Raw genomic sequence first — 25,876 nt, 5'->3', positions numbered from 1 at the left:
GCTGAGTTAGCTGTTCAAGGTTAACGTCTGGGGAGCCAAGGGCCCTCGTTTCTTCTCCTGTAAAACACAGCTAATAAAAGAAGATACCTATTAAGCTTATGAGTATTAAAGGAGACAATATATGTAAAGTGATTCGTTATGTTTCTGGCACATAATAAGCACTCAGTCCCTGTTAACTGTTATTATAATTTTTATTATTTTCCACTGGGGCTGCTTTTCCACAATGCGATGATTCTGAATTGCTCCGGCTTTTGGAGTGTGGAAGGGAAGCGCTGGATGGTCTGAACCATAATCTCCTTGCGAGGGGGCTCCTGAGGGAGAGTCAGGCACACACAGCCAAGTCCAGTCCCCCCACCCTTCACCCCGTCCGCCCCTTTTCCTAGCGCTCTGGGTACTGCCCTTCCACCTGGGGGTCCCTTTTGCCGCCCAGGGATCCGTGCGGAGGTACAGACTATCCCTGTGTCTCCCTGCGCAGTAGAGAGCACACACTAGCATATTCCGAAGGCGCCCCCCAAAGAAAGACGGGAAGTGCACCTTCTGGAGGGCCCGGACCGGCTCCCCGAGTCCGAAATCTCTGCTGCCCAGCTGCGTTTTCTTGACGGAGCCTCGGCTCAGTCCCTGAGATCTACCACGCCGCCCTGCCCCAGAGCGGTCGGGAGCCAGAAGCCGCTGGCAGGGATCGGGGATCCGGGATCCGGGATTCGGTTCACGCGGCTCCCCGGTCCGCCCGCGGAGGCAGCTCCCGCAGGAGCCTCGAGGGGGTTGGGGGAGCCGGGAGGGTGGGGTAGAGGCGGGCGGGGCCTCCGCGGCGGCGGGCGGGGCGTGGGTGGGTCTTCAGCACCCGAGCCGCCCCCTCCCCCGGCTGGTCCGCAGCCCCGCCCCGGCCCCTCCCTCCGGCCTGTGCGGCGGGTCCGGCGGCGGCGCCGGCGCGGGGACAGGCGGAGGCGCGGGACGTGGGGCGGCGCCGCGGGCAGGGCCGGGCGGACTGGCGCTGGCAGCGGGGGCAGCGCCGCGGGCCGCTCCGAGTGGCCGCAGTCTGGGCCTTGGTCCTCCCATCCTGCTCCGCCGCGGTGAGTGCGACGGGCGGCCCCCAGGGGTGCATTTGTGTGCCTGTCTGCCCGGCTCCGGGTCCAAGTCCGAACGGCGGTGTGTCTGTCCGAGTGTCTGTGGGTGGGGGCATAGATGCTTTTCAAAAGCTGTGTCTGTCTCTGTCCACGTGAGGCGTGTCCGTGTCCGTGAGAGCAGTGGGGGGATTCTTCGGGCTGTGGCTGCTCACGTGAGGTCCATGTTTGAGGGGGGGAGGCGCGGGTGGATGGGTGATGGTTCCTTGGAGGAGCGCGGGGTTTGGGAGCTTGTGTATGTTGGCGGAGGGTGTCGAACGCTGCGGCCGAGGGTGGTGGTGCTGTGGCGGGTGGGGTTGCTGAATGGGACTCCGGAATCCTGTGGCCCAGCTTGTCTGAAGGGCTCCTTTCTCCCTGCTGCAGACACTTCCACCCCTGGCTCCCCCCTCCATCCTCCTCATGCACCCAGAAGCCCCCCAGGCCAGGTTGGAGGACACTCTTTTCCCCCTCTAGTCCTGCTCCCTGGACAGGAAGCCTCATCCGGAGGCTGCTTGTTGTAGGAAAGGACCCCTCTGATTCCCCTTCAGCCTGGGCCCCGCCTGGAGGGCCCCAGGCCCCTCCCTGGTTCTAGCCTCCTCCCTTCTGGACTTGGCTTCAGATCCTGGGCTGCAAACCTGCAGGGACAGATGGTTGCAGGTTGGAGGGGCAGGCTGCACCCCAGGGAGGTCGGTCTGACCGAAAGGCAGGTCCTGAGCTTGTTCCTTGTATGGGGGTCTCTGATGTGGACAGCATAAACCCAGGACTAGCCCCAGTAGGAAGATGAGATCTGGGAGGTTGGAGTGGGTGCAGAGGTCTTTTTCACAGGTCTTTCCCTGTTTGTCTGTCCAGCTCACCAGTGCCCATTCATCCCCTAAGTAGGGCTCTGATTTGCTGCGGAATTGGAATCAGAGCTGCAGGCCTGACAGGTGCCCTGCCTCTCTTGGCTTGCATGCCTCCAGTGACAGAGCACTTACTACCTTCCGTTGTGGAAGAGCTTTTTTTATGTTGAGTAGAGGTCTTTTTCCTTGGAACTTTGTTTACTTGTCTTGTTATTGCCTGTGCTTTTGCCTCTGTCTGGTGAGAGGGAACTGCAGTGATTTAACATGGCTCTCCTGTCACCAACATATACTGAGCACCCTCTGTGTGCCAGGTGCTGCCTCAGCCTCTTAGGGGACAATGGCATTCTTGCTGAGAGAAGAGCTTGAGCAAAGGCCCATCGTTGTGATAGTACAGCCTGTGTTCAGAAAAACAGAGCAAAACCATATGTCTAGAGTAGAGGGTGCCCAGAGGGAGTGTCATGGGTGCCCTAAACTTAGCAAACATTTATTTTGGAAGGGTGGGGGGGGGCAACTGCAACCACCCTCTAACACACCTAGCCTTACTGTGGAAACCAGCAATCAAATCCTCAAGGTGGGATTTAATCATGGCACATAATACAGTCTGTAGGGACCTTTGGCTGGAAAGAGAACCTTGGGAATCACAGATTTGGGGAACAAAGAGACCCCCCCTCCAATCCCAATTTACAAGTAAGGGATGGAGTAGAAACTTGCCCTGAGTCTTACCTTGCATTAGTGAGATTAGTGCCAAGGTCAAGACTAGCTCCTAAATCTCCTGACCTTCTAACTTGGTTACATTTTTGAGGCGGAATCAAGGATATAGTCATAGTATCTGAAAGGTAAAAGAACAGGAAGAATTGAGAAGATTCCCAGGGTTCTGGCTCACATGGCCAGGTGGATGGTGGCACCTTTTATTGAGATGAGAAACACCAGCAGGATGAGCAGATTAAGGGAAAATGAATTCCGTTTTAGACTACTCTCTATGCATAATCCCTGTGGAGATGTCCAAGATATGGTTGGATATATGGGCCTGGTGTTCAAGAAAGTTTACTGCACAGGAGATAATGCTTTGGGAGTCAAGTGGATGGTAACTGAAACCATGAGAGATGACGAGATTTCCCAGGCAGAGTATGCAGCTAAGCGAAGAGGCCCTGGATCAAAGCCCTGGGGAGTTAGACATTTAAGGAATGGGCAGTGAAGGCACAGCTAGAGAGGCAGGTGTAGAACCCATATCAAGTGGATCATGAAAACATCTAGTACAACCTCTGCCCTTTTGAATCTTGCTCCCTTGCCCCAACTGGTCCATGTTTCTTAATTTTTCATGCTTCTGCTCCTTTACTCACAGTTTCCCCAATGTACCTATTAAGCTCCTGCAAGACGCAGATCATATATCCTTTCCCCTGGAAGCCTTCTTTATTCTCTTCCACCACCTTCAGAGTTAGAGACTTCCTCCTTTTTTCAGCTGTAACAGTTTGAATGTGTCAGTATCATGACACTTACCACATTATAGTTATGTATTTCCATGTCTCTTTCCCACACTAGTCTGAGAACTTGTGAGGGACAGGGTGTGCATCTGTTTCAGCTTTGTGTCTCCAGTTCCCAGGTTAAGAGCCTGGTCCAGAGTGTGCCCAGGGCAGTCTGAGTGTTTGCTAGGTCGATCAGCTGATTGGATGGTTCGTCCACCTGCTCAGTCTGGCAGTGCTGGGGGAGATGGCACTGTGAATTTCATCACTTTCCTTCCCTGTCAATCTTACTGAAAGGGTTCCTTGGCTTCCAGGACTTCACCTCCTCCAGGGATTTTTCTGTTCCAGAGAAACACCCAAAACTGTAACCTGCAGTCATTGTCATTTTGCTGAGGACTCAAATGATCAAATACACTTGGGGGGGTAGTGTATAGGAGTGAGTCATTTTAAGAAGCAAGTGAGCCTTGCTGACCTCTTGCATCATTTTTAAACAATGCCTTGGTCACCTACGTCTAGCCACAACTGTGTAAATCATGTGTCCTGGGACTCTCGTGAGGTTGTAGGAGGAAGTCATGGGGGAAATTGGATGCTGTTTGAGAATTTGGAGAAACTGAAAAGCCTTGAAACAAATCCTTTGCAGATGCCAAGGAGTTAGTGGAGTCAGCGCTGGCTTTCTTCATTTGTTCAAAATGAACTTCCTTCCCAGCCCTCTGGATCTGGCTTCCTCTCCTCCACCCTCTGGAAACCATCCTCCCTATAGCTAATGACAGCTTCTTTTTGGCTTTAGATCCTAGGGCCTCTCTGCAGCATTTCACAATGAAGGTTCTTCCCCTATTCGTGAAGCTTCTTCTCCCTTGGTCTTCACAGTGTCTCTCCTTTCTTGTTTCCCCTGCCTCTCAGGCCACACCTTTTCAATTTCTATACAAGCAAGCTTTGTTTCCTGGGCCTATCCCTTAAATGCGGAGGTTCCTCAGGGCACAGTCACGGGCTCTCCTTTCTCTCCTTACACTCTGTCTGGTTTTGTCAGCCAATTCCATGGCTTCAGGCACCATCTCTACACTAATGACTCCCAAATCCTTTTCTCCAGGCCGACCTCTTTCTGAGGCCCCGGCCTGTCTTTCCCACTGGCCGCCGGAGCTCCGTTCAAATGTCCCGTAGGCACTTCAGCTTTGTCTTACCAAACACGGAGCTCATCCTTTCGTGCAGCTGCTCCTCTTCCAGAGTTCCCAAGCCAGAAAACAAGGGATCATCTCCAAGTCTTTCTTCTCTGTCTACTCTTCACATCATACCAACCAGTCATCAAGTTCTGTTGATTCTTCCCTGTGAAATCTGCTTCTGTCCACCTCCCCTTTGCTGCTCCCCTAGTCAAGGCCACCATTACCCTCCTGTAGAATGTCATGCAGTCTCACCTTTCCCCTAGTGACCCTTCTAAACTATTTTTCACACAGCAGTCAAAAAGTGACTCTTGTGGCTCTATCACTTTATACTTAAGCCCTCTCTGCCCACCTACCCCCACTCCCCACGCTCCTACCCCCCCCCCCTTGCTCTTTGGATAAAACCTTCATCTCCAAACAGGGAAGAGTAAAGTCTAAACTCCTTAATAAGGCCAACAAAGTACTGCGTGATCTAGTTCCTGCCTATCACTCCATTTCATTTCTTAGCCCTCCTCTGTCACAGTGTGTGATTCAGTCTCCTGATGCAGAAGGTACCATGCTCTGTAACTCTTATTTGTCCTGGGGTGTGAATGGCACTTTCTTCAGAGAACTCTCTTGACCCCCAACCTTCAGTAACCCCCCTTCCCTGCCCCAGCTCTAGGTTAGGTGACCTCTGTGCTCTGAAGCAGCTCCTGCTTCCCCACAGAGCCTTCCGTGTTGCATTGCAGTAATCTATGTATTAGATTATGGAACCCATGAAGGCTGCACTGTGACTGTTTGTCTTTGTATTCCCAGTCCTAGCAGCGGTGTTGAGTGAACGCTGAATGAGGAAATGAGGTGCCTTTAGAACTGAGCCGTAGAAGATGGGTGGAATAAGGGATGCGGGGATGGCAGTGGGCAGCCTGAGGAAGGAGGGTGAACTCTCAGCTCTGAGTTCAAGATCCTCCAAGTTTCCGCTGTGAAAATCAGTCCATCTAAACCATCACCTATAGGACTTTGGGGGCAGATCTCTAGGACACGGGGGTGGGAGGGGTGGGAGGAGGAGCCCAAGAGAAGAAGGGAATCTTAGTGATTCAGGCTTGGGTATGTCCTCCGCGGTTGCATGCCCAGCAAGTCTGGGTGGGGAACTGAAGCAGGAAGGGGAAGGGGGGGAGGAGCTGTCCGTCCTTGGATGTAGCCCAGTCCCCGCCCCTGTGTGACAAGCTAGGAGAGCCCCTGGGGCCTGGAGAGAGGCGGAGCCTGAGATACAGATGCCCCGGCAGGGCCGAGTAGGCCACTCCTACTCTTCCTCCCAAGCCCTGCCCTTCACCAGACTCAAGCTTCAGTCTGGCTCCCGCCTCCCGTTCCTTCCGCCAACCCTCGGTCTGTCCTCCTCCTGCTATGTTGTCCTGGTGTTAGGTCTCTCTGGAGAGAGAACCTCAGAATCCCAGGGCCCGCATCAGGAGAGGATGCTCTCAGGGAGGCCCTTCCTATCCTGTTCCTACTCATGCCCACCCTTACACAAACATAAGGCACATGCAGTTCAGCCCTTCTTGTGCTCCTCCCCAAACGGGGAGAGGATTCTGGACTGGCCCCCACGGCAATCATTCGTTCGTTTGTTCATTCATTCATTTATTCATTCAGTCATTGTCTTTGAGGAGCCTATGATGCATCTAGCTGGGCACAGATAGTGGTTACTTGATTCTAGCCACTGCCTGTTTTGAAGGAGCCAGCGGTCTTTCTGCCTCCCTTCATGGCTACATTTCTCTCATGAACTGCCTACAGCCACTATTGTTAATGTCTTGTCTCCATTCCTCACTCACCGCTGTAACCCCACTGCTGCCCCTGCTGTGTCACCATGGCCAAACCTGGCGGGCGTGCCAGTCTTCATCTGCCTTCGTCGTCCCTTCTTTCTGGAACCACTCTCTTCCTTGGATTTATTTGGATCCACGGTCTCTTGGTTTTCTTCCACCCGTTTGGGTTCTCCTTCGCTCTGCACTGTCTGTCCCTAGGCAGACTCATCCGTTCTCGTTGCTTTAAGTGCCATTAATATGCCAGTGCTTCCAAATCGGTAACCAGCCAGATTCTACTCTACCCAGCTTATATTCTGTTCCTTACTTGACATCTCTACCTGAATATCCTACAGGGCGTCAAACTTCGCATGCCAAAAACCGAATGCCCCACACCAGTTCCTCAGCTTTCACGGTCTCTGTGCATGGGCCACCATGTGCTCAAGTGAGGAGCCTGGGAGTCCTTACCAGAACTCCCTTTTCCCTCTCACACCCCATCCATCGTGGTGTCTTTTAGATTCAGCCTCATGAGTATTTCTCGAATCAGTCTACCTTTTTGCCGACATCTCTGCTAATACCCAACATCATCTGACAAGAAGAACTGAGGTAGCTTCCTACCTGGTCTCCCTGCCTCCACTCTGGTTCCTCCTCAATCCCCATAGCTACCAGAGGAGCTTTTTATTTATTTGTATTTTTTGTAAATTACACCATCCCTTCCCCCCACTCCCAATTAGGGTAAAGTCCAAATTCTTAACATCAAGGCTCTTGGTGACCTCATTTCATCCTACCTTCGCAGACTCACCTGTTGCCTTTTATTCAGTTTGCACTGACCACATGGTCCTTTCGGGTTATCATTGAGACTTCTGCCTCAGAATTTTCATTCCTGCTGTTCCTTCAGCCCAGAATGATTTCCCGCCCTCACTCTTTGATGCCCCCACCCTCATCCCTACCATTTTCCTTCCATTCTTCAGAGCTCAACTTAAAAGTTACCTGTTTAGAGAGGTCCTATCTGCTCACCTAAACCAAAAAGTGTTCTTTCTCATAGGATCCTTTCTTCTTTATAGCACTGTCCTCCCTCACAATTTGTAAGTATATATTTGTTTATTTACTTTAAAAATATATGTCGGGGCACCTGGGTGGCATAGTTGGTTAAGCGTCCGACACTTGGTTTCAGCTCAGGTCATGATCTCATGGTTGTGGGATCGAGCCCCACGTCTGGGTTCTCACTCAGAATGGAGTCTGCTTGGGATTCTCTCTCTTCCTCTCCCTCTGCCCCTCTTGCTGGTATACACATGCTCTCTCTCTCTCTCTTTCTCTCTCTAAGATAAATAAATCTTTTAAAAAAGTAAACAATAAAATAAAATATATGTCACCACTCCCCACCACAAGGACAGTGACCATATCTATTTTGTTTATCACTCTAATCCCAACACCTGCACAAAGTAAGCACTTAATAAATATTTGTTGAATTACAGAATTAATTCAATAAACATAGATCAATCCTATGTCAGGCTCTGTGCTAAGTGTTAGGAATAAAAAATAAGATACAATAAGAACTCTGCATGCAATGGAGGAAGCAGAGAAGTAACGAGAAAATAACAGTATAGCATATCCAGGCTAGAATGGAGGAAATGCAGGGTATGGAGGGACCTAAAGGTAGAATACCTAACCCAGCCTACAGGAAACCAGGGAGGGCCTTCTGGAGGAAGTGACATCTGTGTGGAGACCTGAAAGCTAAGTGGGAGCCAGGCAGGCAAAGGGGGACTTGGAGGAGGAGCTCAGGCAAAGAGAACAGAATGTGTGACTGCCCAGAAGCAAAAGAGAACAAGGAGTTTTCCAGGAACTGAAGAGAAACCAATGTGACTGATCATAGAATCATGAGATGTGAGGTAGTAGAGAGAGCTATGGGCCAGACAAAGCTAAGCCTTGTTGGTCATGCTAAGGAGTTTGGACTTTGTCCTCTGGACAGTGGAGAACCGTTGAAGGATTTTAACAGGGAGTAGGTGACAAGATGGAAGCTGTGTTTTAGGGGCGTCAGTCTAGCTGCGAGGGGGATGGATGAGAGGCACAAACGAGGAGACAAGGAAACCAGTTAGGAGGCTGCTGCTGTGTCACAGGAGAGACTTGGTGGCAGCCTGAACCAAGGGCAGTGGCTGTATGCTTGGAGAGGGGGATAAGATATTCGGGAGGCAGACTCCACCAGACCTGATACTGACTGGATGTGGATACTGATAGAATATGGTCCCAGACAGGTGTGCTGAGAGGTGGGTCAGAGCATAGGTAGCCGCAGGTAGTCAGGAGAGACCCTCCGTGAAGAGGCTGTCCTAGAAGAGGACTTGGGGAAGGCAGAGGAGGTGAAGGATGGGTGTGTCATTGCAAGTGGGCATCCCTGTACTGTGCACTCAACATATGCTATCACAGATTCTCAAAACATCCATTCGAGGTACGGATTATTCCCATAATTACAAATTAGGAAACAGGCTCAGAGAGGTTATATGAATTGTCTGAGGTCACATGCCTGGTACGAGGCCGAGCTGGGTTTGAAACCCCAATCTACCCCTGAGTCTGTGGTTTTAACCAGAGCACCATGCTCAGAGGTCCCTCAGCTCACCTACTTCACCCTGTTCCCTCCCGGTCACTGCCTGTCCGGCCTCTGGCAGGGAAGGAATGGGGTTAGTTCCCTGCAGGGGATTTGAGTGGTGGGGATCAGGCGGGGAGAGGGAGCATGGGCTTCCTTGGGGCTGACGCTCTCTCTGTACACAGGCTGGTGTGAGTGGCAGAAACCGTCCGTGGGCGCCATGGCGAAGAGGGAGGACAGCCCTGGCCCAGAGGTCCAGCCGATGGACAAGCAGTTCCTGGTGTGCAGCATCTGCCTGGACCGGTACCGGTGCCCCAAGGTTCTGCCTTGCCTGCATACCTTTTGTGAGAGGTGAGGGGGTGTGTGTACCCGAGGGGGATGAGGAGCTTGCGGGACCCCTGAGCTGGGGGTGGCATGTGCAGACCTGTAGGAGGTGAGGGACATGTAGACACATGGAGGGCAGCAGATGTACCCCACCTGCAGGAGATGAGGTTTTGGTGCGAGAATGTGTGAGAGGACCAGAAGCTGCTAACACTGGGTCAGGGGTCCTGCCCCTTCCCAAACCTCAAGGCGGCTTTCAACACTACCAGAGACATCAGACAGAGGTGAGACTCTCCACGAGTGGCAGCACCAGAAGAGTTTGTCACCAGTGGGAGGATGGTGGAAGGTCTGTCCTTCCCTGCGTGTCTTCATGGTTGTCCTGATGCACTGAGTGAAAGGCAACCACTTCCAGCCTTCAGGCTTTTATCCATTATTTATTCATTCAACAAATATTTATTTATTGAGCATCTACTATGTGCCAGACTGTCCCAGGCATGGGGTATGATAAGCACACAGATTAATACTTGCTCTTGAAGAGCTTTCCGTGTAGTTAAGGAGAAAGATAGTAACCCGATGGCCGTGTCGCCAGGCTGCAGATAAATATTGCCCCCTTCATAAGGCTGCAAACAAAGCGCTGAGCTACGAGAGTTTAGCTAGGATCTGTTACAGTTTGGAGAACGAGGAAGGCTTCCCTGAGGTGCGGCCCAGAGCGCTGATGCAGTAAGTGGTTAGTGGGTCGACTAAGCGAACGGGGTGCTAGGAGCATTCTAGGCAGAAAGGAGAACATGGGGAAAGGCATGTGGCACAAGGGAATGTGTCAGGGAAGGGGGCCCGGAGGAAGCCTGGCAAGGTGGGAGCAGAGCAGTGTGATTGAGGTGGTGGGGCTGAAGCTAGAGAGGCAGGCGGGGCCCACACCACAGGGGGCTTTGTAGACCTGTTAGAGAATTTTGCCTTTACCCTGAGGGCCCCGGGAAGCCTTTGGTCCCTGGGTCTTCTCACCATTGCCTCGGCCCAAGCCTTCCCGCTGCCTCCTGCCTTCATGGGAAGCTGCTTCTGCCACGGGGACACGCTTCCCTTCCAGCCCCACTGCTCTTCAAGATGTCAGCTCTACTGCTCTCACCCCATCATCATCTGGAAACAGTCTTACCTTTTGGCCTATTCCAAGCTCTTCCATCAACCTGGGTGACTTTACTACTCGCTTAGGCCTCTTGGTTTTCGACTGTTTCTCTAGGAACTGCCTCCATACCACCTCTGGATGCCTGGATCTTGCCATCACCCGGAACAATATCGCTTCTGTGGTCATAAACTCTGGTGTCCCACTCCTGGCTCCGATTACCCCATTCCCACTAGACCAGCTTTAACTGGGTATAGACGTCCTCCAGGCCCTATGGCTGACCATCTGACTGGCTGCCACAATTCCTTCAGGTCTTTGTTCTTTTCTGAACCCGTGCAGCAGCTGCTCAACCCTGGATCAGAACTGTAATTGGACATCTCTGCACCTCCTTCTAGGCCTCGATCACTGAGCAGTCCTGGAGAAAATCAGTGCCTGAGAAATTATGATACCAGTAGCTACAGTGTGTCAGTTGCTTACTATTTGCCAGGGACTGGCTACTGTGATATACATGTGTTGAATTACTTAATCCACACAATAGATACTTTATTATCCCCATTTTAGAGGGGAGTAAACTAGGGTTCAGAGTCACAGAGTAATTAAGAACGGTTTCTGAGGCTCCACAGTAAGTAAACAGTTGAGATCTGAATCCAGGTTTGACTGCAGGGCCTTCACTATTAACTACTACTCATTCATTTATCCCTTGGTCCCTGCTCTCAAAGAGCTTATGCTCTAGTAGGGGGTGACTGACAGTAAGCAAGCAAATAATCAAACAGGAGAGTCACAGTCTGTGCTAAGTGCTTCGTAGGAAATAAACAGGAATTGAGCGGAGGTGGTTGGGTCAGGGACTGTTCTGCATAGAGTCATCCGGGAAGGCTTCCCTGAGGAGGTGACATTTGACCTGTGGCCTGAGGATGAAGAGACAGACTTGCAGATTGTTCCAGGCAATGGGAAAAACCCATGCCAAGGCCTTCAGGAAGGGGTAGACTGGGCATGTTCAGAGATCAAAAGAAGCAAGTGTGGCTGAATGAGGAGGATGAGGTGAGGTTCAAAAGCACCAGAACAGTTCATGGAGAAACGTGGTAGTTTTAGGAAAGTGTTTAGATTTTATTCTAAATGCAAGGGGAAACCACTGGAGGAGGGTTTTTGTTTTTGTTTTAGGCAGGGAATTAATGTGATGTAAATTAGATTTTAAAGTTCCCTCTGGCTGCTGTGTGGAGAATGGGTTACAGAGGAGCAAGAATGGAAAGAAGAAATGAGTTAGGAAAGTATTCAACACCTAGGAATGAGGTCTTGGTGAGTTCGCAGGTATTTTGCAGGGGAAACCCCAGATTCAGTGAGCTGGGCAGAGAGCTGCAGGGGGACAGATTTTAATGGCTGAAATTCAGATTTCAGGGTTGATGCAGTGACTGGTGATGAGAAACGGGAGGTGTAGGGAGCATGAGAGGGGACAGCTGAGGTAAAGTGGAGGAAGAGATCACTGGGTGTGAGGAGGTCAAGGAATTGAGATCCTGATGGTGCATGGGGCACCTGGTGGATGTCAGAGCCCCTGCAAGTGATGGCGGGAGTGTGTGTATATGGGGGGGGGGGCGGTGTGGGGGGGCAGTAGTAACAGAAGAGAGTGAGCCGGAAGGAAGTCTTCAGCCATTGAGGAAGCAACCATGATAGCTACCGGAGATAATAACAGGAGGGTGGTACAGACAGGGGCATGAGCTTCCAAGGAGCTGAAGAAGAATGGAAATGTTCCAACTGCGGGGCAGGGGGGGAAGACTCAACCCCACCTTCTGGCCCTAAGGAATGTGGAGTATGAGACAAAACCACTCTCTACTTGAGATGACTGCTGGGGAAACTAGGTCACAAATAAGTTAATATTTCTGAAGCACTTAGAATCGTGCCTGGCACATAGTGTTTGTTAAATAAATAAAAATTAATTAATGCAGATCCAGAGGTGTAGAGAATATTAAGAGAAAAGACTGGGGATATGGGAAAGTGTGCACCATGCCGATCTTCCCTCCACAGAGTCATGGTCTCCATACACAGCTGGGGGGAGGGGGCTGTGTGTTTCTAGAAAGCTTCCTCTCCTCCTCCCGTCAGTGACTAATCCCAGCCCTCACCAGTCTCCTGAACCCCTCCTTCACTTTCAGCATCTGATCTTGCCTGGAAGTGAGGCATCCTCTCTAACTTCACCCCTGTGCTCTCTCTTTCCCCCTTCCCCCAGTCAGAGAATGGGGTCCACTCCTCCTCAGGCCACTCGGAGCCATTACCTGCTCCCAGACACCTGTCCGTGGTTCTTCTTGTCTCTTCTACGTCTCCTTCTCTCCTGGCTCTGTGACTCATAAACACCTCATGGCAACATTACAAACAGATAAGAACTCTCGTTTGTCCTCCACTAGCTGCCATGCAGTCCCTCAAGCCCTCTCATTCACTTTTCAACTAGCAGTGGTCAAGCTTTCCTTCCCCTGGCACACCCTCCTCCCCCCTCCCCTTTTCCTTACAGATGAAAGTACTCTCACACTGGCCAAGTTCAGGGGCCCTTTTCCAGTCCTTACCTCCCTTGACTCCTCAGCCACTTTTGACACTGGTCACTGCTCCTTCCCTCCTTCTGGAAATGCACTACCCACTTCACCTCCTTGTCAGTGTCTCTCCTCCTACCTCTCTGCTGGTTCCTCTTTGCTCTCATTCAGTATTTGCTCTGTCCTGCTCTTGTCACTGAATATGCCTTTTGGGCTGATCTCATCCCTCCCATGGCTACAGAGGCTACCTCAATGTCGATGGCATCCCCATCTCTCTCTGCCTTTTCCCCAGCTGTCTCCTGGGCCCCACTACCTGGATGTCCCACTGTTCCAGTAAACTCAGCCAGGTCAAAGCTGAATGCCTTTATAAACCACTCCTCTTCCTGTGTTTCTCATCTTAGTGGCTGTCAGCACCATCCACTCAGTCAGCTAAGCTAGGAATCTGGGAGTCAACCAAGACTCATCTCTCACTCCCCATATCTACTCAGACCTAACACCTCCCACTGCTCTACTTCTTAAATACTTCTCGAATTTGTTCCAGCTCATAGTCTACATTGCTACTGCCTAATTCCGGGTTTTTCTCATCTACTGCAAGATATCTTACAAGACTATTGCGAGTGTATCTTGGCTAAGCACATGTTTTGCCTTGGATTTGAATCCAGGCTCCTGTGCTCCCTGGCTTTGTTACCTTGGGAGACTTTCCCTTTTTGAGTCCATCAACGTAAACATAAAGTGCAAAGTGCAGCACCTGGCACATAGTACTTAATAAACAGTAACTGGATGACAGTGATGATGATGCTGTCTCATCACGTTCAAATTCATCCTCCACACAGAAGCAATGAAGAGGATAAAATGTAAACCTAGCTGTACCATGCTCGGTGTTCCGTATTGCTATCGGGATAATTTCTTTTCCTTTCTTAAAAAGATTTTATTTAATAGAGCGAGAGCACGTGTGGGGGAAGGGGCAGAGGCGGGGGGGAAGGGGCAGAGGCAGAGGGAGAGGACCCAAAGAGGAGCCCAAAGCAGGGCTCGATCCCAGGATCCCAGGACTCTGGGATCATGACCTGAGCTGAAGGCAGGTCCTTAACTAACTGAACCACCCAGGTGCCCCTGGGATAATGTCTTTCTTTCTTTCTTTTTTTTTTTTAAAGATTTTTTATTTATTTATTCGACAGAGATAGAGACAGCCAGTGAGAGAGGGAACACAAGCAGGGGGAGTGGGAGAGGAAGAAGCAGGCTCATAGCTGAAGAGCCTGATGTGGGGCTCGATCCCATAATGCCGGGATCACGCCCTGAGCCGAAGGCAGACGCTTAACCGCTGTGCCACCCAGGCGCCCCGCCTGGGATAATTTCTAAGCTCCTACTGTGGCCTTCCATGACTGGCCCCTGTCTCTCTCTCTCCAGACTTCTTTTACTATTTCTCGCCCTGGACTTGATCTCCAGCCACCTCAAACTGCTGCCTTACTTACATGATGCTGTTTCTGGCCACTTTCTGTGTCCGGAACACTCTTACTCTCTCCCTGCACTTTTCGTTGGTTAGGCTAACAATGATTTATCCAGGAAGATTTAGCTTACATCCTCTGAGGTCTTTTCTGGCTTTTCTCTCCACCCTCCCACCCCCTGGGGGCCAGATGCCCTTCAACACATTTCCTTATCATTGCATGAACAGCATTCTTTATGTTAATAATAAATAATACCCTTCAATATATAGTGTTGTGAGTTGGCATGTGAGCACTTCACATTGAATCCTCCCTCCAACACCCTGTGAAGTCTGTGCTGTCTCCATTTTACGAAGGAAGGATCCTTGGCTCATAAAAGTTATGTAACTTATCAGGGGTCACATAGTATAATAGATGATTGACCTAGGAATTACCCCCAGCAGCCTAATTCCAGACCCATGCTCTTATCATTATACTGTTTACTTCTATAAACTCTGTGACTTTCTTTCTCTGTTGACTTGGAAATATTTTAGAGATGGACATTATGGTTTCTCTATGTATCACCAGAGCTTAGCACAGATTTGGCAAGAGTAGGCAGTCGTAAATGTTTAAAGAGTTAATGGGAGGAGGGGCTAGTTGCACATTTTCTATGAGAACGGTTTGTAAACACCTGTGAAAGGTGAGCCTGTGTTTGTACACGGTGTGAGGAATGCAGATCTGTCTGCTCTTCTGAGAGAGATCAGGGATGTGTTTTACTCAGTTGTGAAAGGTGAGGCCTTTTACACCTGCTGGCAGGACAAGACATGTGTGCCAACCAGAGAGATTTCAGAATGAAGTGTACATCTGTGAGGAGAAGAATTGGCATCCCTGGCAGGCGTGAGGGGGGTGCACTGATTTTGCCCACCCCTCCTTCCTTTGACTCCCCCTCCCCCCGGCCAGATGTCTCCAGAACTACATCCCTGCACAGAGCCTGACGCTGTCCTGTCCGGTGTGTCGGCAGACGTCCATCCTTCCCGAGCAGGGCGTCTCAGCACTGCAGAACAACTTCTTCATCAGCAGCCTCATGGAGGCAATGCAGCAGGCACCTGATGGGGCCCACGACCCCGAGGATCCCCACCCCCTCAGCGCAGTGGCTGGCCGCCCCCTCTCCTGCCCCAACCATGAAGGCAAGGTGGGCCCAAGCAGGCCCAGTGAGGCCAGGACTTGGGGTGGAGGGCGAGGAGCGGTTGGGGGAGGGGCCAAGGGGCTGTGGGTGAGAGAGGGTGTTTCTCTGGATAAGCAGTCCAGGTAGGGGCGCACCTGGAAGGTGAGGGGCAAGGAGGGCAGAGCGGGAGGGGAGGAGATAAAGACGTTTGGTGTGTAGCCGTGGCCTGACTGGAGCGCTTCTGCCGCCAGACGATGGAGTTTTACTGTGAGGCCTGTGAGACGGCCATGTGCGGCGAGTGCCGCGCGGGGGAGCACCGGGAGCACGGCACCGTGCTGCTGCGCGACGTCGTGGAGCAGCACAAGGCGGCCCTGCAGCGCCAGCTCGAGGCCGTGCGCGGCCGGTAGGAGCCTGGTGGGAACCTGGGCCGGTGGGGCGGTCAGGGAGAGTGTCTCCAGCCGGGCAGGGGAGGGGCCCCGGGGAGGCTAGAAATAAAGTTCTTCGGGAGGGCTGGGAGGGCTCAGGCAGGGTATCTCCTAGGGGCACAGCAGATTCCCCCTGGGAAGGAATGGTTTGCTGCACGCATTGTCCGGCAACCCCGGTATGAGTTGTTTCCCTCCCCAGACTGCCCCAGCTGTCCGCAGCTATCGCCTTAGTGGGGGGCATCAGCCAGCAGCTGCAGGAGCGCAAAGCCGAGGCCCTGGCCCAGATCAGCGCAGCCTTCGAGGACCTGCAGCAAGCGCTGCAGCAGCGCAAGCAGGCTCTGGTCAGCGACCTGGAGGCCATTTGTGGGGCCAAGCAGAAGGTGCGTCTGTTCACCCTTGCCCACCACCGTCCATTGTGAGGTGGCCTTATTGCCGCCATGCTTTCCCTGCTTTCCATTCCTGGGCACCCCTTTCCCCAGACTCCACCTTCTGCCTCCTGACCTGGCCCCAGGGGTACCGCGCGCTCCGTGTCCCTGGCCCACCCTCCCCCTCTGGCATTTCTTAAATGCTCTAGTACTGTAAGGTCATAAGGAATCACAGAGACCCTTTCGGGGCCAGTGTGCGCACCCACCCCTCCCCTCACCCCTCCTCAGGTGTTGCAGACCCAGTTGGACACACTGCGCCAGGGGCAGGAACACATCGGCAGTAGCTGCAGCTTCGCGGAGCAGGCACTGCGCCTGGGCTCAGCCCCGGAGGTGTTGCTAGTCCGTAAGCACATGCGAGAGCGGCTGGCGGCGTTGGCGGCGCAGGCCTTCCCGGAGCGGCCACACGAGAACGCGCAGCTGGAACTGGTCCTCGAGGTCGACGGGCTGCGGCGATCGGTGCTCAATCTCGGCGCGCTGCTCACCACGAGCGCCACCGCTCATGAGACCGTGGCCACAGGCGAGGGCCTGCGCCAGGCGCTTGTGGGCCAGCCCGCCTCGCTCACCGTCACTACCAAAGACAAGGACGGGAGGCTGGTGCGCACAGGCAGCGCTGAGCTGCGCGCGGAGATCACCGGCCCCGACGGCACACGCCTTCCTGTGCCTGTCGTGGACCACAAGAACGGCACGTATGAGCTAGTGTACACGGCGCGCAGCGAGGGCGAGCTGCTCCTCTCAGTGCTGCTCTACGGACAGCCGGTGCGCGGCAGCCCCTTCCGCGTGCGTGCCCTGCGTCCTGGGGACCTGCCACCTTCCCCGGACGACGTCAAGCGCCGCGTCAAGTCCCCTGGAGGCCCGGGCAGCCACGTGCGCCAGAAGGCAGTGCGTAGGCCCAGCTCCATGTACAGCACGGGCGGCAAGAGGAAGGACAACCCCATTGAGGACGAGCTTGTCTTCCGTGTTGGTACAGATGGCTGAGGGCGGAGCCAGATGGGGGCGGGCTCAGGCCGTGGGCAGGGCCGATTGGGGGGGTGACTCAAGTGACCTCAGCGAATTGTTCTGTTTTCCTCCCCTGCCTTCCCCACAGGCAGCCGAGGAAGGGAGAAGGGCGAATTCACCAATTTACAGGGAGTGTCGGCAGCTAGCAGCGGCCGCATAGTGGTAGCAGACAGTAACAACCAATGTATCCAGGTAAGTGCCTTTCCTGTTCTCCCGTGACGCTAGTAAAGGTCCTCAAACTACAGCTTCCTGAAAAACCAGAGTGTACAGGTCACCTCTTGAAAGGTGAACCAGCCCTCGAAGATAGTACCAGTCCTTAAAGAGCAATGAATCACGGCACCATCCCTCACCCACCTACTTGCCATCCACTCCCATGGCCCCAACACTATCCAGCACCTTCGCAGTTAGGCACTGGGGTTTTAATGCTCTTTCGGCCTCTACCTCCCAGGCTGGGCCTCAGGCCACACGAGGTCCTGGACCCCAAAGATCCGGTTCATTCTTCATACACTTCTCACTCTGTTTGAGCCTCCACCTGACCAGCTTCCTTTCTCCCCTGTCCCCACGTGGTTAGGATGCAGGCTCCCCTGCTTTCTTTCATCATACCAGCCTGGCTCTAGAGTGTATCTTGTCCTTGTGGGTCTCTGCAAACAGCTCGTTGGCTAGACAGTCAAGTGGGGGTAACTTGTGAAAAGAGATGTCTTCCAGAAGCTAAACTATAGTGCGACCTCACAGGTGGTCCTGCCCCCAGCACTCCCAGTCCCTCACACACCTGATTAAAGCATCTGCCACACAACACAAATGGACATGACCTCACTGCAATTTGAGCTCCTTAAAGCCAGGAACCATGCTTTTCTCTCTGTTTTCCTTGTAGTGAGCCCAGAGCCTAGTGACAGGCACCAGCCTGGTAGACAGTATAGCAGTTAAAAGCTCAGGCTCTGAAACCAGACACCTGGGCTTGAATCCTAGCTCTGCCACTTACTGACAAGTCATGTGACCTCTCTGAGCTTCAGTTAACTCATGTGTAAAATTAGGAAAAGAATAGCTCATGGAGTTGCTGGGAGCATTAAAATGATATAACGCACCATGCCTGACACCTGGCGAGCCTTCTAACGTTAGGTATTGTTAAAAGTATCATTGTCCAGGTGGAGACTGTAAACAAAAGCCAGGAGGTAGGAAATTGCTGGAGGGGGTTGTTTGGGGGAACTGGAAGGATCCCAGCCAGCTAGAGGTAATTACTATTAGGAGCCGAGTAGCTGAGGTCACATTGTAAACAGTTTTGGAGAGAATGCTGTGGAATTTTGATTTTATCCTGTGCAGGATTGTTTCTAACTACCATGCACTTTAGTTCTTGGAAACATTTTATCAGGTTGCAAAACTTTTCTTGGAGATTCTTACTTCACAACACCTATGAAGTTCTTCTGACCCTGACTGAGTACCCGTGCCACAGGTCGTCCTCTCAATGTTAGCTGCCCCCACTTCCTGCTTTCCACGTTAGGAGGCTGAAGGTGCCAGGAACTCTTCCATGGCCCTATTCCCGGTCCTGCCCAGCCTGGTTTTACTCCTACCCTATTCCTAAGGGCAGAGGAATGGAGAGGTGCAGGGCAGCACATGGAAGCATTTGGGCCCAGCCTAGACAGTGAGGGAGGGGTCAGGTGGGAGGGGGTGGTGCCGAGGCCCTACTCAGTCCCACCCGCCACCTTCCAACTCCTTTTGTCCTCCTCATGCCAGGGATGCCTTCTGGCCCAAAAGCTGAGATTTGGGAAACTGTCCCTCGTGTGCACACACATGGGTGCTCATATGCACACAATGGTGTGTGCTGCTTTGTCTCCCCGATGAGGGACTGGGGAATTGAGAGGGAGGGCCTGGGGCAGCCCCCTCCCCTCTCTGGATACCTGGTGCTCCTACAGCAGCCCTCCTTCTCGCTCCTACTCCACCTGCATCCTAATTTCATAACTGTGAGGAGCTGGGCTCTTGGATTCCAGAGCTGAGTTTCTACTTCTCTTATTTTGGAGTCCTCCAGTTTGATCTGGGCCAGGCTCCCAGATAGATGTTGCCTTCCCCACCCCGTTCAGGAGGTTTTGGTGACCTTGTGAACTTTTCTTCCTTTGAACTGTCTACGGTGACATCCGAGGCAAATCCCTTCGTTGTGCCGAGTCAGCATCAGCTGACAGAAGAGAAAAAACATTTTGTGATTTTGAATGAAGAATTTGATTTGTATATATTATATCCTTGTGTAATAGTCTTAGTCCAGAAATTTTCTCAGCTCTTCTGTGAAAACTTCCTCATTTCCTTCAGGCAGAATATTAATCACATTCTTCTCTGAGTTCCCTCAGCCTTTGCTATAGCACTTTTTATTCTTTATCAGAATCACTGGTTTGTTGTGTTATTTTTTTAGTCTCTCTGTTCCCCCCCCAACTTGACTCAGATCCTGAAGTTACTTAGTGTGACCATGGTATAGGAGAGAGGAGTTAAGGACCCAACGAAGGCACCAGCAGATTCTAGAGATGTTAAGAAAAGCATCAGATGTCAAGGGAGAAGAAGGGATCAAGAATGGCAGGACTTGGTGCACTGGGTCGCTGGTGCTGTGATGCAGGGGCAGGCCTGGGTGTCCGTGGATGCGTTCCCTTCTGCATGTGCTGAGTGTGACACGGCTGTGCGGCAGCCGAGTGGAGATGCCCAGTTCTGTGTGAGCTCAAGCTGAGGAATTCATGCATTTGTTGACTGCCTGCTGTGTGCCCCTTGCTGTGCCAGCAGTGCAAATGCAGCAGCAAACCAGGCAGACAGTCCCCGTCCCGCCACAGGCTTACCTCCTTAGGAGACGAGGGTGTTCAGCAGTTGGTTACAGGAGTGATAGCTGGTAGCGGGAGAACTCTAAAGCATGGGTCATGGAGGCCTACCTCTGTGTGTGTATGTATCCGGGGGCTGGAGCGGGTCCCGAAAAACTCTGAAGAAGTGACCTGGAAATTTCTGAGAATCAAAAGATGACTAGGAGTTGGCCAGGTGTGAGAGGTGGGATAGGATAGGAAAGGAAGAGTGAGACCCCACCCCCTCCACTCCCACCCTCACCAAGCCTCAGTGTTGAGCTGGAAACTGAACTTCTCAGACTGGGGGTGGGGGTGGGGTGGGCAGCCACACAGCCTGACTGCTGATCTGGCAGGACCTTTTAGTCCCTCTGACATCAGCTCTTCTACTCAGGGTGCCTCCCTCTCATGCTGGCTAGTGCTGGCCTGCCACAGGGGACCAGGGCAGACCCCAGCGCGGGGCTGGCCAGCCAGCTGAGGGCATGCTGGAAGTCCACATCAGGAGGGATTGATGTCTGCTGGTGGGACCAGTGCAAACAGCCCTGCAGGCCCAAGAGATGGGGATGGGACGGGGGCAGGGGGCCTAGTCCACCAAGGAGGAAGCATGCCGGGATGGAAGAGCAAGGCCAAGACCCAGAACTTGAGTTCCCCATGGCTGCTCCTGGCTCTGACTCATCTTGCGTCCCTAGAGCCTGTAACAAAGCAGAGCGTGTGAGACTTGTGTAGTGAGTGATGTTTCGGCTGTGAAAGAGAAACAAGGGGACTTGGCTGTACAGGGAAGGAGCATTAAAGGAGGTGCTTTTAGGATGGGGAGACCTGAGCATGTAGGGCAGCTAAGGGAGGAGGTAGGAGAGGGGAAAAGGTTGGAAGGTTCACTCGGTCCAGGAAGAAGGTTACCCTGTCAGCCTCTTAGCCTCTTGACATGCTCATCCTTGTTCACCACCCCACCCTTTCTTGTCTGCTACCAAGTCTTATTGTCTTCCTCCCTTGTCTCCAGAGTCCATCTTTGTCCCAGCAAGTACCCTGCAACAAGCTATCACCCCTTCTCTCCTGGTCTAGTGCAGCGCCTCTGACTGGCCAGCTAGTGCCCAGTTTGGACTCCTCCCTGCAGCCAGAGTACTCTTTCTTTTCTTTTTTTTTTTTTTTTAAAGATTTTTTTTAATTTATCCATTTGACAGAGATAGAGACAGCCAGCGAGAGAGGGAACACAAGCAGGGGGAGTGGGAGAGGAAGAAGCAGGCTCCCAGAGGAGGAGCCTGATGTGGGGCTCGATCCCAGAATGCCGGGATCACACCCTGAGCCAAAGGCAGACGCCCAACCGCTGTGCCACCCAGGCGCCCCCAGAGTACTCTTTCTTAAAAGCTCCTGTATGTTTTCTCCAACACCAGCAAGCAACTCTCAGTGGACACTGACCAGGTGCCCTGCAAATTTAACTAATTTTGACACTATCTACCTAGACATGGCCTCACTTCCCGTAAGACTGTCCCCACGTCAGATGCCAGTCACAAGTCCAGGTTGTTACTTGTGCTTCTGACTGACCAGCTATAAATTGGAGGGTCATATGACCCCCTCTTCAGGTTCGATTAATTTGCTACAGTGGCTCATAGAATTCAGAGGAACATTTAATTATGTTTACCAGTTTACAAGGATACTATAAAGGATACGGATGGACAGCCAGATGGAGAGTTACATAGGGTGTGGTCTAGAGGAGTCTCTAGTGTAGGAACTTCGGTCCTTGTAGAACTGGGGCGCGCCACCCTCCCAGCACCAACCTAGAAGCACGTGAAATCTGTACCTTCCCTGCTTCTTCCCAGAGGTTGGTGGGTAGGGCTGAAAATTCCAACCCTTTAATGACTTGGTCTTTCTGGTGACCAGCCTCACCCTGAAGCTGTGTAGGGCCCCCATCCTAAGTCACCTCATTAGCATAAGCTCAAAAGGGGCTCCTTGTGAATGAAAAAGACATTCCTATTAATCAGGAAATTCAAGGGTTTGAGGAGGTCTGCACCAGGCACTGGGGACAAAGACCAAGTATATTTCTTGTTATACCACAAAAGCAAATCTCATCTTGTCACTCCCCTGCCCAAAATTTTTAGTGAATCCTCATAACACCCAGGATAAAACCTTACTCCTTCTGCTGTTCATGGGAGTGCTGCCTGCAATCCAGCCACCCTGGGAGAGCAGTGCCCATCCTGGACCCTGTGCCTTTTACATACTGTTGGCTCTGCTTAAATGCCTTGCCTCCTCCTTACTGGCCAGTGTGGTTTGTCTCTTAGCATCCTTATTAGGCTACTAAGTCAGATAGCCCTCTCTCAGAGCCTTTCCTGGCCATTTCCCCCGACCACTCTCATAGTCCTGCAGTCTCTCTCATTCATACCTGTGCTACACATCACCTCAGGTCTGCAGCTAGTCCGATTCTTCTCTGTAACCCCCCCCCCCCCATGGAGTCAGTAAGTGCTTGTTGAATGGCTGAATGAATGGGGGGGGTCTCCTCCCTCAGGATCTTGCTCCCTTCCCTCTGTGCCCACAGTCTCTCCCCTCCTCCCCGCTCCTTCCCTTGCTCCTCTGCTCCAGGTTTTCTCCAATGAAGGCCAGTTCAAATTCCGCTTTGGGGTCCGAGGGCGCTCACCTGGGCAGCTGCAGCGCCCCACAGGTGTGGCAGTGGACACCAATGGAGACATTATTGTGGCAGACTATGACAACCGTTGGGTCAGCATCTTCTCCCCTGAGGGCAAATTCAAGGTAAGAGGCCTACTGTCACAGTGTTCTGCACTTCTGATGGCCCGCTGAGGTGACCATTCTAGTGCCTCCTGGTGGTCAGGGCCTGGAATAGTCCATCCCCAGCCCAAGGTTCTCCTTTATTGGCAGGCTAGGACTACTCTCCCCACAAGGCAAGATAAAGCCCCTAATGGTATCCCCTTCTTCCAGACCAAGATTGGAGCTGGCCGCCTCATGGGCCCCAAAGGAGTGGCGGTAGACCGGAATGGACATATCATTGTGGTCGACAACAAGTCTTGCTGCGTCTTTACCTTCCAGCCCAATGGCAAGCTGGTTGGCCGTTTTGGGGGCCGTGGGGCCACTGACCGCCACTTTGCAGGTATTGGGGAGCAATTCAGAGATCTATTCTGATACCCCAGCCCCAGAGAACTACCCTGGTTACTCCAGATTTAACCACCCCTCCTCCTATACCTTGGGCTTAGAGGACTCCCGTCCCTTTACTAGTACCATCATTCCAGAGGCACCTGTCAGCCTCTGAGGCACCCCCCCCTTTTCCAACAGCCCAGCTTTGTCATCCCAGATACCCTTCTTCATCCCAGTCAGTATCCCAGCTCACTGCCCTAGAGACCACTTTTTGTTTTCAGGGCCCCACTTTGTGGCTGTGAACAACAAGAATGAGATTGTAGTGACGGATTTCCATAACCATTCAGTGAAGGTCAGTGTCCTCCCTCCCTCTATGACCGCTGTCCCAATATCCTTTCCTCTTTGACAAGACCCCTTTCTCCTTCACCTTCCCCTCCCACCCACCCCTGCCCCACCTTGAGATCATTCATTTGAACAATAAACATTTATGGCATGGCTGCTTTGTCCCAGGCATATGCTGGAAGCTGGGGATACAGTGATTAACAAGGCAAATACACTCTCTGTCTTCTTGGTAATGGTCTAGTAGGGAAGATGTAAAGCTGCATATTACAGTGTATTATTATGTTACAATTATGTGGTAGGGAAGTGCAGGGAACTATGTGAGGGCATAGCAGAAGCATTTGATTCAGGTGAGATGGAGAACCACCTAAAGCAGCAGGGGAATTAGCCAGAAGGGAGAGAAGGAGGAGAGGATTTGAGGCAAAGGGGGCCGGAGGAGCCAAGAACTGGAGGCAGGAGCCCTTCAGTGTATTCAAGAAACCACAAGTAGTTCAGACTGAGTTTGAAGAGGGGAGTGGTTCAAGTGCCGATGAGTCTCGTGTGCCCTGTTAAGGGGCTTGCTGTCTTCCCAAGAGCTGTGGGGAGTCACTGAAGGCTTGCAGGCCACAGGGCAATGCAGTCCTATGTCTTAGAAAGATCACTCGGCGAGATTAGTGTCAGCAAGATCAGTCTTTTGTAGTGACCTAGATGAGAAATGTTGAGGACCATTACAGAGGCAATATATACAGTAAGGTGCAGATTTGAGATAGAATCAGCAGGTTGGGTGAATTCCCTGGTTTTCAAGCAGAGGAGAAGGTGAAGTTGAGAATGACTCCTGGCCACATGGGCGTTGCCATTCACTGAGAGAGCACGGGGAAGTTGAGCTGTTGGATTTGATATGCCCAAGGGACACTAGCTGGAGATAGTCAGTAGGCAGTGGGAAGCATGGCTGTGAAGCCTGGGAAGAAGAACTGGGCTGGAGCTGCAGATCTGGGGGTCCTCAGCCCTGGGGCTTCACCCCACCTCCTCTAAGGCCCTGCTCTCTGCCTGAGGCCAGGTCCCCAGCCCCCAGCCCTTTCCCCTACCAGGTGTACAGTGCGGATGGAGAGTTCCTCTTCAAGTTTGGCTCCCATGGTGAGGGCAATGGACAGTTCAACGCCCCTACGGGAGTGGCGGTGGACTCCAATGGGAACATCATTGTGGCTGACTGGGGCAACAGCCGCATCCAGGTGAGGCCCAGGGATGGCATGGGGGTGAGGCTTCCTGCTGTGCTCCATGCACCCCTCCCCACCCCCCTACAGATGCTTCCCACCTGCCTGATCTTACCTCTCCCTCCATTGTCCACTCATTCCCCAGGTATTCGACAGCTCTGGCTCCTTCCTGTCCTACATCAACACGTCTGCAGAGCCACTGTACGGCCCCCAGGGCTTGGCACTGACCTCAGATGGACACGTGGTGGTGGCTGATGCTGGCAACCACTGCTTTAAAGCTTATCGCTACCTCCAGTAGCTGCACAGGGGCCCTGCCTGGCTCATGGAGGGACAGACATGGGGGGATTGGACAAGAGGGTCTGGCCGGTGGTGGGCCGGACCTGGCAGCACTGAATGTGGGCTGTGGGCGTGGGTGCGCCCGGTGCCCTCCCTCTCCCCCTCTCCCAACCCCACGGTTGCACTTTATTTATTCGGTTTTTGCTTTGGTGACTGGGTGGGCCTGGACTCTGGTCCCAAGGATGTGTGCAGAGCTTCACCCTACCCTCCACCCTTTACACACCTGCCCTGTCCCCTCAGTCTGCTCCCCACCCCCCAGCCTGGGGCCAGAACAGCCTCTTACTCCAGGGCAGAAGTCCCTCTAGGTTGTCTCCCTACCACCCCATACACACTGACAGAGACAGCAATACCCCACCCCCCATATTAAGTAAATGTGTTCACCAAGATGGTTTTGTGGCTTTCTTGTGGGGTGGGGCTGTGAGGGTACAGGAGGTTGGGACTCATTCTGAACTAAGAGATGGGCAAGCAGTAGGCAGAGGATCCAGATTCCCAAAGAGCCCTGATATTTTAAAGTTTCGGGAGTGGAGCACAAGAGCCAGTGAACCCCTGGGGCTCTTAGCCACCTGCCAAATCCCTGTCCCTAGGCCTGCATCTCCTGCTGAAATAGTAAGTCCTTTGGCTGTCTGCCCTACAGCTGAGAAGGAGCGTGGGAAAAAAGTGCCCGGAACACAGCCAGCAGCTGCAGGGAGAACAGTTTGAGGGTAAGCTAGTAATCCTGGAAGCCCAGGCCCAGGTAAGGGACCTTGGGGCTAAGCCCAGGTGGAAGCCACGTGCGGGAGACTCCATATCCAATCTTAGAGCTCAGTGCTGAAGGCCTGGAGCCCTGCTTGTTCTCCATTCTATGGTTGTTGCCCATTC

The 25,876-nt window shown here is 52.6% G+C and overlaps 1 protein-coding gene across 1 annotated transcript; it reads left to right on the top strand.

Moving 5' to 3' along the window:
• Positions 1-918: 918 nt before the first annotated feature.
• TRIM3 (tripartite motif containing 3) lies at positions 919-25,402 on the top strand. Its single transcript, XM_026486185.4, has 12 exons — positions 919-1,070; positions 9,086-9,251; positions 15,224-15,455; positions 15,680-15,831; positions 16,053-16,233; positions 16,507-17,239; positions 17,363-17,466; positions 22,647-22,814; positions 23,001-23,169; positions 23,435-23,505; positions 24,560-24,700; positions 24,828-25,402. The coding sequence occupies exons 2-12, from the start codon at positions 9,121-9,123 to the stop codon at positions 24,978-24,980; spliced, it is 2,235 nt and encodes a 744-aa protein (XP_026341970.1). The 5' UTR covers positions 919-1,070; positions 9,086-9,120; the 3' UTR covers positions 24,981-25,402.
• The last annotated feature ends 474 nt before the right edge of the window (positions 25,403-25,876 follow it).

The sequence above is a fragment of the Ursus arctos genome, unplaced genomic scaffold (genome assembly GCF_023065955.2).
Source record: "Ursus arctos isolate Adak ecotype North America unplaced genomic scaffold, UrsArc2.0 scaffold_22, whole genome shotgun sequence".
Classification (NCBI taxonomy): Eukaryota; Metazoa; Chordata; class Mammalia; order Carnivora; family Ursidae; genus Ursus; species Ursus arctos.
Note: the sequence above shows the minus strand (reverse complement) of the source record. Positions and strands in the feature narration are given on the sequence as shown.

Excerpts from the sequence above, each read along its gene's own strand:
- TRIM3 (XM_026486185.4), top strand. The coding sequence starts at position 9,121 with ATGGCGAAGAGGGAGGACAGCCCTGGCCCAGAGGTCCAGCCGATGGAC. Across the intron at positions 23,170-23,434 it reads CACTGACCGCCACTTTGCAG|GGCCCCACTTTGTGGCTGTG; the intron begins GTATTGGGGAGC and ends TTTTGTTTTCAG. Across the intron at positions 23,506-24,559 it reads TCCATAACCATTCAGTGAAG|GTGTACAGTGCGGATGGAGA; the intron begins GTCAGTGTCCTC and ends TTCCCCTACCAG.